Here is a 14,352-nt window from a genome sequence, read left to right on the forward strand (position 1 = left end):
TATTGCTGGGGAGTGTCTTCCATGCCCACTGGGGCGCGTGCTAGTGAAACACCAACCAGCAGGTCACCATGGGAACCGGCTTGTGCAGGGAAGGTCACAAAATTAGAAACCAAATGTGCAAGTACATGGAGGGGGCCCTAGTCTGCAAAGGTTTCTGCTGTTCGAGGTGGGGGCACTGGAGAAGCTGGGGGCCTCGCTCCAGGTGGCAGTTTTCTCTCCATAGTATTTGCCTTTCTTCATCCTTCTTGCTGGGGACTCTTTCCGGGGGGTGGAGTTACTGGACGGGTCTAACTAGCTCGCCTGGAGCGCTAGTCATCAGGCGATCTCAGCTCCGGGGGGGGGGGGGGCGCTGTCATTATCCCCATTCTACAGCTGGGGAAGCAGAGCCACAGAGCAGGGACGTTACTTTCCCATGTCCCCCTAGAGCCCACATCCCATTGCAGTGCTCTGGCCAGTAGGCCACACTGCCCCCCCCCCAGCAGGTAGAGCATGGTGCATCCCAGGAACACAGGGGGCCTGGGTATACAGCCAGCCTGGGGGGCTGTATTAACGTGTGCTCAGGGTTGCCAACTGTCCCTGCCTGCCCTGGCCCCCCGCCGCTCCTGGAAGCGGGCAGCACGTCCCTGTGGCTTCTGGAGGGTGGGCGAGGGGGTCTCTGCGTGCTGCCCCCGCCCCTTGCACCAACTTTGCAGCTCCCATTGGCCAGAAACTGCGGCCAGTGGGAACTGTGGGGGGCACAGGGGGCACAGGGATGTGTTGGCCACTTCTGGGAGCAGTGCATGGAGGGGGCAGTGTGTGGAGCCCCTGGGCCCTGCTTACCTCCTCGGCAGCGCAGCGAGGCTAAGGCAGATCCCAGCCAATGGGAGCTGCGGAGTCGGCGCTCGGGGTGCGGGCAGTGCACAGAGATCCCTGCCCTCCCCCCACCAGGGTCCACAGGGACGTGCTGGCCACTTCCAGGAGCCTGCCTTAGTCCCACTGCGCCACCGACTGGGAGCCGCCTAAGGTGAGTGCCACTCCTCACCCCTCCCACCCCCCACCCCCCTGCCCCATCCCAGAGCCCCCTCCTGCACCCAAACTCCCTACCAGAGCCCGCACCCCACACTCACTCCCACCCCCCTGCCCCATCCCAGAGCCCCCTCCTGCACCCAACTCCCTACCAGAGCCCGCACCCCACACTCACTCCCACCCCCCTGCCCCAGCCCAGAGCCCCCTCCTGCACCCAAACTCCCTACCAGAGCCCGCACCCCACCCCCCACCCCCCTGCCCCAGCCCAGAGCCCCCTCCTGCACCCAACTCCCTACCAGAGCCCGCACCCCACACTCACTCCCACCCCCTGCCCCAGCCCAGAGCCCCCTCCTGCACCCAACTCCCTACCAGAGCCCGCACCCCACACTCACTCCCACCCCCCTGCCCCAGCCCAGAGCCCCCTCCTGCACCCAACTCCCTACCAGAGCCCGCACCCCACACTCACTCCCACCCCCCTGCCCCAGCCCAGAGCCCCCTCCTGCACCCAAACTCCTGCCCAGGAACAGCCAGGAGGCCCCTCCCACACTCTGAACCCCTCGGCCCCAACCCAGAGCCCACAGCTCTGCCCCAGCCCACTGAAAGTGAGTGAGGGTGGGGGACAGCGAGCAAGGGAGGGAGCGGGGATGGAATGAGCAGGGTGGGGCCTTGGAGAAGGGGCAGGGCAGGGGGTAGGGGGCAGGGCGGGCGTGGTTACACAGTTGGCAACCCAGCGTGTGCTGCTGATCTCCCGTAGGCTTTTTCCTCTACGTCAGTACCGGCCCACAGGACCGGCGCAGCGGTGCAGCCAGACTCGTTAGTCCAACTTTCCAAGCAACCACAACCAGCTGCTGCTCTGTAAGTTGCCCCGGGCTACATGGCTGCCAGCCTCCCCTTGGCTTTGCCTGGACAGGGAAGGACGGCTGACATCTTGGGGGTGGCTCCTACGCAGTGTCTAGGGGCTGCAGGCAGGGCCCCTCTTCACCCACCCACACCTCACCCTCGGGGGGCTGCTGCTGGGGAGAAACCAGCCCTTCAAGGCTTGCTGGAAACCACTGAACTCTGCAGGTGCCACTGGGCTCTGTGTTGCCCAAGGCAGCTTGGGTGTTTGCCGGACAGCTGGTGCTCAGCTCCTGGCAGCTCCCAGCTCAGCAGCAGAGGGAAGGGCTGTGGATGAGCCGCATGAGGTGGGGATTTTATGGGAGCCTCAGCAGATCATTAGGCTTGAAATTCCCAAGCTCTGGATTTTATTGAGTCAAAGAGAGCCCTGGGCACCACCCCACTGGGCGGGAGGGACACTGACCTCCTCGCCAGCCAGTCAGGGTTCTCCAGCGCTAGGCACGTTCAGGAAGTTTGGGTGCTGATCGGCTGGTGAGGGTTGTGCTGTCGGCTGAACAGCATCTCCTGGGATCTTTGGGTGAGGAGAGCATGGCCCGGAGCCAGGCAGAGCCAGGCAGAGCCGCGGGGCACACTCCAGCCAGCACCTGGGGCTCTTCTGCAGCAGCCCTGCCCTCCTCATGCTGCCTCTGCTTTGGGCTGGACGGCAGTGCCAAGGCCGTGCTGGAGCCCGGGGCCTCCGTCCTGGCTGGCTGCTCCTGGGCACGCAGGGATTGAGCCTGGCCCTGAGTAGCGGGATGGCAGAGTGAGGTGCTTATTGTCTGTGTGCTTGTTCCGGGTCCAGCTCGTGTTCTACTCCCACCTCTACGACTCGGCCACCAGCAGCCTCAACATCTACTACAAACCCAGCTCCGGCGTCATGCAGCTCGTGCGCGCCAGGGACGGGGACCTGGGGGATTACTGGTTCAGGGAGAAGGTGGACTTCAATGTGAACGAGAGCTTCCAGGTGGGCAGCAAACCCTTCCTGTGCCCCCGGGGGCTGGGCCAGCACAGGGTGCCAGGCCCGTTTCTTGCCATGGAGCAGCAAGGCAATGTGGGTTTTAAGCCAGGGCCCAGTAGAGCCATGACCATGGCACAAAGCCACCCCCTGAGAAGGGGCAAAGGGGAGAATGGGCATGAGCGGCTGCATCCCCTCGGAGCCGCTAGAGGGCTCCATCCCAGGAAGGGTTGGGGCAGCATGAGGCATGTCCCTGCCCAGGAGATACCTTTCTTGCGGGTCACAGGGGCCTTCAGGCTCCAAAGATGCCAATTCAGCCCCGTTCCCAGCCTGACCCTGCATCCCCACGACCTCATTCCCCATCAGCTGCTGAAATCACACTGTGCCCGTGCCCCAGTGAGCCAGGCCTTGGCCAGCCCTGCCCCAGTGCAGGGGGCACAGGACATGGGGAGAGCTCCCACCCCCCATGCGACACAGCCACGGACAGGACAAAGGTCCCCTGTTGTGCCTCGCACACCCTAGCCAGGACGGCGGATTAAACAGCTGGACCAGAACTAAGAATTGGTGCTGCAGCTGAGCTGCCCTAGGGGAATGAATTACACCCGGTATATTGACCACCTCACACACCCCCTAAACACTGACCCCTCCGTACCCTACACACTGACCCACCATCGCACAGCCTAAACACTGACCCCTCCCTACCCTACACACTGACCCACCATCGCACAGCCTAAACACTGACCCCTCCCTACCCTACACACTGACCCACCATCGCACAGCCTAAACACTGACCCCCTCCCTACCCTACACACTGACCCACCATCGCACAGCCTAAACACTGACCCCTCCGTACCCTACACACTGACCCACCATCGCACAGCCTAAACACTGACCCCCTCCGTACCCTACACACTCATAAACCACCATCGCACAGCCTAAACACTGACCCCCTCCGTACCCTACACACTCACAAACCACCATCGCACAGCCTAAACACTGACCCCCTCCGTACCCTACACACTCACAAACCACCATCGCACAGCCTAAACACTGACCCCCTCCGTACCCTACACACTCACAAACCACCATCGCACAGCCTAAACACTGACCCCCTCCGTACCCTACATACTCATAAACCACCATCGCACAGCCTAAACACTGACCCCCTCCGTACCCTACACACTGACCCACCATCACACAGCCTAAACACTTACTCACCATCATCACATAGTGTAAACTGTGCCCCACCTCCATACCCTATGCACAGACCTACCATCGCATACACATTCAATGCACAGAACCCCCCCCGCCCCCCCAAGTACGTCCTCCTCCCAACACACATGCCCTGAAATCATCTCCATCTAAGGTAAGGTTCCCCTGGGAAACAAATCACGTCAGTATCAGTCTTGCATCACAACACATCATTTGCTTTCAATTTGCCTATTAGATGATGGCCCCTCCATCCTCTGTCTCACAGCCTCCTGCAGTGCCGGGCAGACACTCCTGGCTGAGACTCCGTGGGGCGGGGCCCATTCCTGTGTGACATCTGGGGTGTCCTGCATGGGGAGCAGGTGCTAGCCTGTTCCCTCGTGTTACCTGCAGCTCGTTCTGTCCCTGCAGATCATTCTTGAGGGCGTGATCGGAACAGGACCCAAAGGCAGCATGGCCCTGGATGACCTGGTTCTCTCTCCAGGCTGTGTCTGGGTTGCAGGTGAGCAGCCAGACAGGTCCCTTTGCTCACTCTTTGCCAGCTGCTGGACTGGACTTTTAACCCTTAACTCCCTCTCCATTGGACTAATGGGCCGGGCAAGGTTAGTCCTGTCGCTGATGGCAGCTTCTTCAGGTCAACCTCAGAGCTGTGAGATCATCCACTCCTGACTCCCGCACAGCATGGCTTAATATCTCTCTGTCGCTCTCTCCAGCTAGCCGTCTGTCTGCCCCATACACCCCCTCTAGCTATAGCCCCAGGCACAGGCAGATTAAGATTTCCTGGGGCCCTGGGCCAGAGTATTCTATGTAGTCATAGAATCATAGAATACCAGGGTTGGAAGCAGGGGCGGTTCTAGGAATTTCGCCATCCCAAGCACGGCAGCATGCCACGGGGGGCGCTCTGGCGGTCGACGGTCCTGCAGCTCCGGTGGACCTCCCGCAGGCACGCCTGCGGATGCTCCACCAAAGCCGCGGGACCAGCAGACCCTCTGCAGGCATGCCTGCGGGAGGTCCACCAGAACCGCCTGCCGCCCTCCCGGTGACAGGCAGAGCGCCCCCCGCGGCATGCCGCCCCAAGCACGCACTTGGCGCGCTGGGGTCTGGAGCCGGCCCTGGTTGGAAGGGACCTCAGGAGGTCATCTAGTCCCACCCCCTGCTCAAAGCAGGACCAATCCCCAATATAGTTCCTCCCCACTCCATCCACTTGCAGCCCTGCCCCTTCTGCCCAAGGCACCACCCAGAGCCCCACCCATTTCTGCTCCTTCCCCAGGGGGCAAGGAGTCCGGGAGGGCTGGCTGTATTTTAAAGAAGCCTTATTGAGGGCGCAGGAACAAACCATCCCAAAGTGCAGAAAAAGTAGCAAATATGGCAGGCCACCAGCTTGGCTTAACAGTGAAATCTTCGGTGAGCTTAAACTAAAAAAGGAAGCTTACAAAAAGTGGAAATTTGGACAGATGATTAGGGAGGAGTATAAAAATATTGCTCGAGCATGCAGGGGTGTCATCAGGAAGGCCAAGGCACAATTGGAGTTGCAGCTAGCAAGGGATGTGAAGAGGAACAAGAAGAGTTTCTATAGGTATGTTAGCAACAAGAAGAAGGTCAAGGAAAGTGTGGGCCCCTTACTGAATGGGGGAGGCAACCTAGTGACAGATGATGTGGAAAAAGCTGAAGTACTCAATGCTTTTTTTGCCTCCATCTTCACAGACAAGATCAGCTCCCAGACTGCTGCACTGGGCAACACAGTATGGGGAGGAGGCGAGTGGCCCTCAGTGGTGAAAGAACAGGTTAAGGACTATTTAGAAAAGCTGGACTCAAGCCGTGGTCTATGAGCCGCCTGTGGTCTGGGCCACACTGGCTGGTCACATGGTGCTGGCTCTTCCACGGCTCGCAGTGCGTGGCACAGGTGCCAGCAGTGTCGTGAGGGGAGGTGGGGCTGGGATGGGGAACAGGAGGGAGAGAGCCCAGGCCTCTCCCGGAGTGACCCACACTCTGAAGAGGAAAGAGCTTCCCCTCCGGTCTCCGCTCCCTGTAACGCTCCAGTGCGGCTTGTGCTAAGGAGCCATGGAGGGGCCTTCAGTGCTCCGGCTGGGTGTGCACTTGCAGGCAGTTAGCTGAGCACAGCCCCGCCATAGTGCCCCCTGACCCGCTCTCGCTCTCGCCCTCTCCAGCCAGTCAGGCCATCACCCCCCGGCCTGCCTCCACTGACCCCACCACGCCCTGCGCCCCGCAGGAATTCGCCTGCGACAATACGAAGTGCATCAGCGCGGAGCTGGCCTGCGACTTTACCCAGACGTGTGACGACGGCTCCGACGAGACGTACTGTGGTAAAGGATCACGCAGGGGCTGGCCTGGCTGGGAGAACGCGCCATGGTGCAGTGATAATACCATGAGGCGCGGGTCTGAGAGTACCAGCGAGTGCGGCCAGATTGTGGGCAGGGGCTGGGCACACACACTGCCAACGCCCCTGAGTGCTGAGCTGCCATCCCCCTGCTATCCCAGCCCTGGGATCCCTGCACTCACCCCTCTGCCAACACCCCTGAGTCCTGAGCTGCCGCCCGCTGCTATCCCAGCCCTGGGATCCCTGCACTCACCCCTCTGCCAACACCCCTGAGTCCTGAGCTGCCGCCCGCTGCTATCCCAGCCCGGGGATCCCTGCACTCACCCCTCTGCCAACACCCCTGAGTCCTGTCCTGCCCCCCCGGCTGCTATCCCAGCCCGGGGATCCCTGCACTCACCCCCTGCCAACACCCCTGAGTCCTGTCCTGCCCCCCCGGCTGCTATCCCAGCCCGGGGATCCCTGCACTCACCCCTCTGCCAACGCCCCCCACTCCTGTCCTGCCCCCCCGCTGCTATCCCAGCCCGGGGATCCCTGCACTCACCCCTCTGCCAACACCCCCCACTCCTGTCCTGCCCCCCCGGCTGCTATCCCAGCCCTGGGATCCCTGCAGTCACCCCTCTGCCAACACCCCCCACTCCTGACCTGCCCCCCCGCTACTATCCCAGCCGTGGGATCCCTGCACTCACCCCTCTGCCAACACCCCCCACTCCTGACCTGCCCCCCCGCTGCTATCCCAGCCCTGGGATCCCTGCAGTCACCCCTCTGCCAAAGCCCCTGAGTCCTGAGCTGCCCCCCCGCTGCTATCCCAGCCCGGGGATCCCTGCACTCACCCCCCTGCCAACACCCCCCACTCCTGACCTGGCCCCCCGCTGCTATCCCAGCCCTGGGATCCCTGCACTCACCCCTCTGCCAACGCCCCCCACTCCTGACCTGCCCCCCTGCTGCTATCCCAGCCCTGGGATCCCTGCACTCACCCCTCTGCCAACACCCCCCACTCCTGACCTGCCCCCCCCGCTGCTATCCCAGCCCTGGGATCCCTGCACTCACCCCTCTGCCAACGCCCCTGTGTCCTGAGCTGCCGGCCCCCTGCTATCCCAGCCCGGGGATCCCTGCACTCACCCCTCTGCCAACACCCCCCACTCCTGTCCTGCCCCCCCACTGCTATCCCAGCCCGGGGATCCCTGCACTCACCCCTCTGCCAACCCCCCTGAGTCCTGACCTGCCCCCCGCTGCTATCCCAGCCCGGGGATCCCTGCACTCACCCCTCTGCCAACACCCCCCACTCCTGTCCTGCCCCCCCGCTGCTATCCCAGCCCGGGGATCCCTGCACTCACCCCCCTGCCAACGCCCCTGAGTCCTGACCTGCCCCCCCGGCTGCTATCCCAGCCCGGGGATCCCTGCACTCACCCCTCTGCCAACGCCCCCCACTCCTGACCTGCCCCCGCCCGCTGCTATCCCAGCCCTGGGATCCCTGCACTCACCCCTCTGCCAACGCCCCCCACTCCTGCCCCCCCCGCTGCTATCCCAGCCCGGGGATCCCTGCACTCACCCCTCTGCCAATACCCCTGAGTGCTGAGCTGCCCCCCCGCTGCTATCCCAGCCCGGGGATCCCTGCACTCACCCCTCTGCCACCACCCCCCACCCCTGACCTGCCCCCCCGCTGCTATCCCAGCCTGGGGATCCCTGCACTCACCCCTCTGCCAACACCCCCACTCCTGACCTGCCCCCCGCTACTATCCCAGCCCTGGGATCCCTGCACTCACCCCTCTGCCAACCCCCCCCACCCCTGACCTGCCCCCCCGGCTGCTATCCCAGCCCGGGGATCCCTGCACTCACCCCTCTGCCAACGCCCCTGAGTCCTGAGCTGCCGGCCCCCTGCTATCCCAGGCCGGGGATCCCTGCACTCACCCCTCTGCCAACACCCCCCACTCCTGTCCTGCCCCCCCGGCTGCTATCCCAGCCCTGGGATCCCTGCACTCACCCCTCTGCCAACACCCCCCACTCCTGTCCTGCCCCCCCGGCTGCTATCCCAGCCCGGGGATCCCTGCACTCACCCCTCTGCCAACGCCCCCCACTCCTGACCTGCCAACCCGCTGCTATCCCAGCCTGTTCTGGCCTCCCATCTCTGGCCTCCCATCTCCCTGGCCTTGGATTTGCTCCCTGCTCCCATCTCTGGATCGTTCAGTGCTTTTGTGCTTCTGAATCTGCTCAGTAAGGAGCGTGCTGAGCCTGCTTGGCGGACTGGCACTCTGCAGTGACAGCTGGGGCTTCGGCACAGGCACTTTGACACACTGCGTATCCAAACCCCGGCTCCTTGCCTAGCGCTGCTGCTTTCCACTGAGCAGGTGGGAATGCCCAGAAGCCTGCTCAGGATCAGGGCCCCATTGTGCTAGATTCTCTGCAGACACAGAGATAAACTCGGCCCAGCCAGGCCAGGAACCCTCCCTTGGGAAAGTCACCTGGGCCTCACAGGTAGCCACGTGATGCCTATTGGCCATGCCTGGGGGCCTAGGAGTGGTCATGCTGGAGCACAGTGGGCGGAGGAGAGGAAACCTCAGCCCAGGGGAGTCAGGCAGGCCCAGGCATGTACCCAGCAATGCCACCCACAGCTCCCCAGGCAGCCCGGGTCCATGGAGCTCAGGGTAATACGCTGGCTTAGCCCTCGCTGTGTCTAGCCAAGGCCAACGTGCCTGAGCTCATGGCTCCAGCTGCTCACCCACCAGTGCCGATGGCTGTGGGCGCAGAGGACTGCAGCAGCACACGCCTTCAGGCCAGGAGCAGCAGGGGCTCTTGGCACCGCCTGGCGAGAGGCTTCGGGGCCCAGACAAGGCTAGTGAAAACTTGGTGTGTTCCAGGGGCATCGACCTTCGAGGCTGGGGCTGGGGGCTGGAAGGACGTCAGTGTGGGCCAGCTGCAGTGGGCGAGGCAGAAAGCCAGCGAGGCCTTACTGCCTGGGGCAGACCACACCACCAACACCTCCGCAGGTGAGACCACCCGCAGGGGAGCCCCCTGCACATAAGGAGCTGAGACCCCTACCCCCCACCCTTCTACCAGTGAACCCCCCCCACGCCCATCACCCCACAGGGGAGATCTAACCCGCCCTATGGGGAGACCCCCCTGCCCCTACACAGGGGAGACCCCCCTGCAAGGGAGACCCCCCCCACCCCATCAACCCACAAGGGAGACCTACCTCCTCCCTGCCCCTTCGCAGGTGAGACCCCTGGCCCCTGGGGGCAGTGGGGGAGGGGAGGGGAGGGGTGGCAGGCGGTGCCTGGGGGCAGTGGGGTCGGAGAAGGGGGCAGGCGGTTCCTGGGGGCACTGGGAGAGGGGAGGGGAGGGGAAGGGGGTAGGCAGTGACTGGGGGCAGTGGGGGAGGGGAGGGGGCAGGCGGTGCTGGGGGGCAGTGGGGGAGGGGGGCAGGAGGTGCCGGGGGGCAGTGGGGAAGGGGAGGGGGCAGGAGGTGCCAGGGGGGCAATGGGGATGGGGTGACTATTCCTCCACTGTGGCCTGTTTCCTGCCTAGGGAGTTACCTGGGCGTGGCGCTGGCTCCAGGCCAGGTGGTGTCGGTGGCCAGGGCTCGCACCCCGGTTCTGGGCCCCTCAGGCCTGGCCTGCTCCGTGGAGATGCACTACTGGCTGCACAGCGACCCCCAAGGTACCCGCGCTCGCAGGCCCCCGCTGGGCTGCGCTCAGCTCTCCAGCGTTGGGGGAGGGTCCTATGTTGTGTCCCCCACAATATGCCCAGGTCGTAGCACTCCTGGGGGGGGGGGGATTAGGCACTGATTACCCGGGTGCTGCCGGGGGAGGAGGCAGCCATGTTCTGCCCTTTTGCCCCAGGGAAGAGGTTTCTCCGAGCCCCACCCGGAGCCTGGCCCCATCTTCCCATCCCCATCCCCAGGCAGTGCAGACCCAGCCTCCCTGCTGGACGTGACCCCCCCTGCCGCCCCCCCTAGAGCAGCAAGGAGTCACCAGACGGGTCACTGCCCTGCTCCGGATCACAGCAGCTGGTCCTGGGCCCTGCCATGCTGGGTGGGCTCCCAAGGATGCTGCCAGGCCGGTGGCTGGGGCCAGTGTCTCAGAGCCAGAGGCTGCCCCACCATCCCCCTCTCCCTTTGCTAGGGTTCATTGCGCTCGGCATCGTGGATCATGCCCTGGGGCTGCACAGGCTGGCCTGGCACACGCCGGGCAATGGCAGCACGGCGTGGACGCACATCTCCGTTCCTCTTGGGGAGAGAGCCAGACCCTTCCAGGTGGGCACCGCAGCCTCGTGGGCGCTCCGAGGGCAGCTTGGGCACCGCCTTCTGCCAGTGCTGCAGCCCCAAGAACAAAGCACTGAGCCGGGGGAGCCTGGGGGTTAATGGGGTGAGGGGACAGGCTGGCCAGGGGGCCAGGGATGGAACAGGAGCCCGTCATGTCTCAGTGCTGACTCCAAGCCAGCCGGGTGGCAGTGCCCAAACTCAGCCCCAGCCAATGGGGCCGATCTGAGACCGTCTCCACCCTGGGGAGACATAGGCAGGGGCTCAGCAGTGACTGGCTTCTTGCTGTCAGCTGCCAAGGGCTGAGCGGGCCCCAGAGACGGCGCTCCCGTCTCGCTCCCAGGGGAGGCCCCTGCAGGGTGGGATGGGAGGGGGGCCACACGGCCCCTCTCACCTTCGTGCTGAATTTGCACAGAGACTGCAGGGCCCCGAGTGTCCGCAGGGGACTGTGGGGCCAGGATGGGGCGTGTGGGGCGCCATGGTGCTGACCAGGGCTGCTGTCCCCTCAGCTGGAGCTGACGGCTCTGGTGAAGCTGCGTGGCCCCGTGGGGCAGAGGGCTGCTGTGGACGATGTTGCCTTTGTGAACTGCGACCCCCGCTTCACCCCTCCAGACGCCTCGGGTACGTCTCTCCCCTGAGCACCGCAGGACCCCCCAGGGAAAGGGGAATGGGACACGACCAACTGCTGCCAGCGGGGGCCTGCTCTGCTGCTGGCCCAGGACGGGGGGAACCACCAGCCCTGACCCATTCATGCTCCGGGGCTTGGTTCCAGATGGTGCCAGGTGCAGGATTTGCTCTTTTCCAGTTGTTAGTTACTACCACCAGGTTAACAACAGGCTGTGGCTGGAGGTCCCTGCACTGCCCATGGTATTGGATTTAGTGCACAGGGACTCCACCATCTTGGGCACCGAGTTGAGGTGGGCGATGGAGGCTCATCCCAGAGCCAGTGATCTCCGACCCCTGCAGCCTCCCTTGCCCTTCTCCCAGGTTTGCTCCTCCCATCCCCTAGGGATTGGGGGGCCAGCCCATGCCAGCAGGGCTGTCCTTGCAGAAGGCTGGGGACCAGTGGTGTCCGTGGGAGTTAGGCACCTAAATCATTTTGAAGATCTAGGCCCAGGTGAGCAGGAGAAGGACTGGGAACCCTGGGTGCCCTTTCTTCTGGTCATGCCCAAGTGACATTCCTTCCTGCAGCCACCACGTGCCCTCTGGGCTGCTCCCCGCCCTGCAGGGGGTGAGCCGGATTCCCCAGGCCTGCTAGGTGCTCAAGGCTCCCACCAAAGGGGTAGGGGAGGCCACCAGGAGCCAGCAAGGACTGGAGCCTGCTCTTCTTCCTCCCGGGCAGAGAGAAGGGCATGTAACCCACAAAGGGCTCCACCTCCTTCCATCTGGAGAGCTCAGAGCAAGGAGCTCACCCCAACTCCAGATGGAGAAACTGAAGCACGGGCACATTCAGTGACTTACCCAGGGTCACCCAATGAAGCAACAGCAGAGCTGGCATAGAACCCAGGAGTCCTGACTCCCAGTTCGCTTGCTCTGACCACTCAACCTCACGCCCTTTCAGAGGAACCCAATTTCCTGCTCCTTTGCTCTGGCCACTAGACCTTCTTTGAAATTAGTGGGGGTGGGGGTGGACCATAGCAGCTGTAACGTGGCTCCGACGTGGGGCTGAGTCAGGAGTGAGGAGTTTGGTTGCGGGATGGCGGCCCCGGCCCCCGCCCCAGTCTCTGACTTCGTTCACAACTTGGCCTTTCCTCTCTGCAGAGCTGTCTTGCAACTTTGAGACGGGGCTCTGCGGCTGGTACCAGGAGCAGAGCGGTGGCTTCGAGTGGGCGCGAGGCACAGGGCTGGGGCTGGGCTCTGACCACACCACTGGCACAGGTGGGTCCTGCTGGGGAGCCGGAGGGCTTGCCCCAGAAACTCCTCGGCCATGGGGTGGGTTGGAGCCCTCCTCCAGGGCCTACCCCGTAGAGCTGGTCTCGGCGCTGCACCCAGCGGTGGCTCTGGGATCCATTCCAAACTCAGCCCACTGAAGGCGAGCTGAGGGCCAGGAACTTTAGAAAGCAAAGCTGGGCCCCTAGTTGTGGAGTGCGGGGGGCATGCCTGGGCCCGGGCCCCGGGCTGGGCCGTGGGGCAAGGCAAGGACTCTGGTAGGGAGCAAACAGAGTTCTGCTGGGAGAGGCTGGGTTTGCGTCCGTCTGCTGCCTTTCCAGCCCGCAGGGGTTGCCAATACACCTGGGCTGGGGTAATGGCTTTGCCAAGATCTGAGTGAGGCTGGTGTGGCGAGGCTTGGCCTGTGGCTGTAGCAAGCTGGGGCTGGGCGCAGGGGCGGCTCCAGGCCCCAGCACGCCAAGCGCGTGCTTGGGGCAGCAAGCCACGGGGGGCGCTCTGCCGGTCGCCGGGAGGGTGGCAGGCAGGGTGCCTTTGGCGGCTTGCCTGTGGAGGGTCCACTGGTCACGCGGTTTCGGTGGACCTCCCGCAGGCACGCCTGCAGAGGGTCCGCTGGTCTGGTCCTGTGGCTCCACCAAAGCCGCGGGCCCAGCGGACCCTCCACAGGCGTGCCTGCGGGAGGTCCACCGGAGCCGTGGGACCGGCGAGCAGCAGAGCGCCCCCTGCGGCGTGACGCCATGCTTGGGGCGTCGAAATGTCTAGCGCCGCCCCTGGCTGGGCGGGTGTCTGTAGATACCTGCCTGCCCTGGTTCCTGCTGCTCCAGCTCTCACGGTGGGCTGTGTTTGCTTCTGAAAGGCTATTTCTTGTCCGTGGATCTCTCCGTCCAAAGTACCTGGGGCCTGAGCGCGCGTCTCATCACCTACCCCCAGGACCCTCCCACCAGAGAGCAGTGCCTCTCGTTCTGGTACCGCCTGGATGGCCCTCAGAGTGGTAAGTCGCTCCCTGCGAGGGGGGTGGACAGCTCAGTGGTTTGAGCATTGGCCTGCTAAACCCAGGGTTGGGAGTTCAATCCTTGAGGGGGCTATATAGGGATTTGGGGCAAAAATCTGTCTGGGGATTGGTCCTGCATTGAGCAGGGGGTTGGACTAGATACCTCCTGAGGTCCCTTCCAACCCTGAGATTCTATGATAGGGATTCCAGGGGCTGGGCTGGGCCCGTTCTGCATGGGGCAGGAGAAACAGATCCTTCCCCATCTCCTCCAGGAAGGTGCCCGTTGACATGCCTGGCATTGTGCATTCAACAGAGAGCGCCTCTGGCAAGGACAGACGTGGGCACTGTCCATGAGGCCAGGGTGAGGGGCGTGGGTGGGTGGGTGCATTGCAGAGAGGGACATGTCCCTGCTAGGTGGGTCACGCTGGTGCTCGCCCTTCCAGGAGTGAGGTCCCAGCTGTGTGGGTTGCCCCACTGCAGGCTGGGAGAGAGAGTTCCCCAGCACGAGGAGCCTCTCTCCCAGCATGGCTCCCTCCCTTTCCCAGTGCCCCCAAAGAAGAACAGCCCCCAGTCCTGCTGAGACCCCCTCACCCACTGGCCCGGGGTGGCTGTTGTACGGGGGCCCAGCACTTGGGGTGCAAGACCAGCTTTAGCTCCCGAGAACCACCGGTTCCAGTCCCAGCTGCTCAGCCCAGCCCTTCCGGGGCGATGAACTGAGTGCCAGGCAGTGGCACGTTTCTCTTTGGGGACGTAAAACCCTGGCTCCTGTCCCTTCTGCCAATGCAGCTCCCATGTCACTTTCCAGCAGAGGCTGCCCCTGCCTGCCAGTGGACACC

The 14,352-nt window shown here is 63.8% G+C and overlaps 1 protein-coding gene across 1 annotated transcript in view; it reads left to right on the forward strand.

Annotated features, from left to right (window-relative positions):
- The window catches only part of MAMDC4 (MAM domain containing 4), a 56,860-nt gene that overhangs the window by 22,796 nt on the left and 19,712 nt on the right, over positions 1-14,352 (forward strand). Inside the window, exons 9-18 of the mRNA XM_044993120.1 lie at positions 1,760-1,860; positions 2,684-2,845; positions 4,457-4,547; positions 6,214-6,369; positions 9,239-9,367; positions 9,906-10,037; positions 10,502-10,632; positions 11,148-11,259; positions 12,400-12,516; positions 13,382-13,516. Coding sequence (XP_044849055.1) covers positions 1,760-1,860; positions 2,684-2,845; positions 4,457-4,547; positions 6,214-6,369; positions 9,239-9,367; positions 9,906-10,037; positions 10,502-10,632; positions 11,148-11,259; positions 12,400-12,516; positions 13,382-13,516 — 1,266 coding nt within the window. The remainder of the gene's footprint in view (positions 1-1,759; positions 1,861-2,683; positions 2,846-4,456; positions 4,548-6,213; positions 6,370-9,238; positions 9,368-9,905; positions 10,038-10,501; positions 10,633-11,147; positions 11,260-12,399; positions 12,517-13,381; positions 13,517-14,352) is intronic.

The sequence above is a fragment of the Mauremys mutica genome, chromosome 18 (genome assembly GCF_020497125.1).
Source record: "Mauremys mutica isolate MM-2020 ecotype Southern chromosome 18, ASM2049712v1, whole genome shotgun sequence".
In the NCBI taxonomy this organism is placed as follows: Eukaryota; Metazoa; Chordata; order Testudines; family Geoemydidae; genus Mauremys; species Mauremys mutica.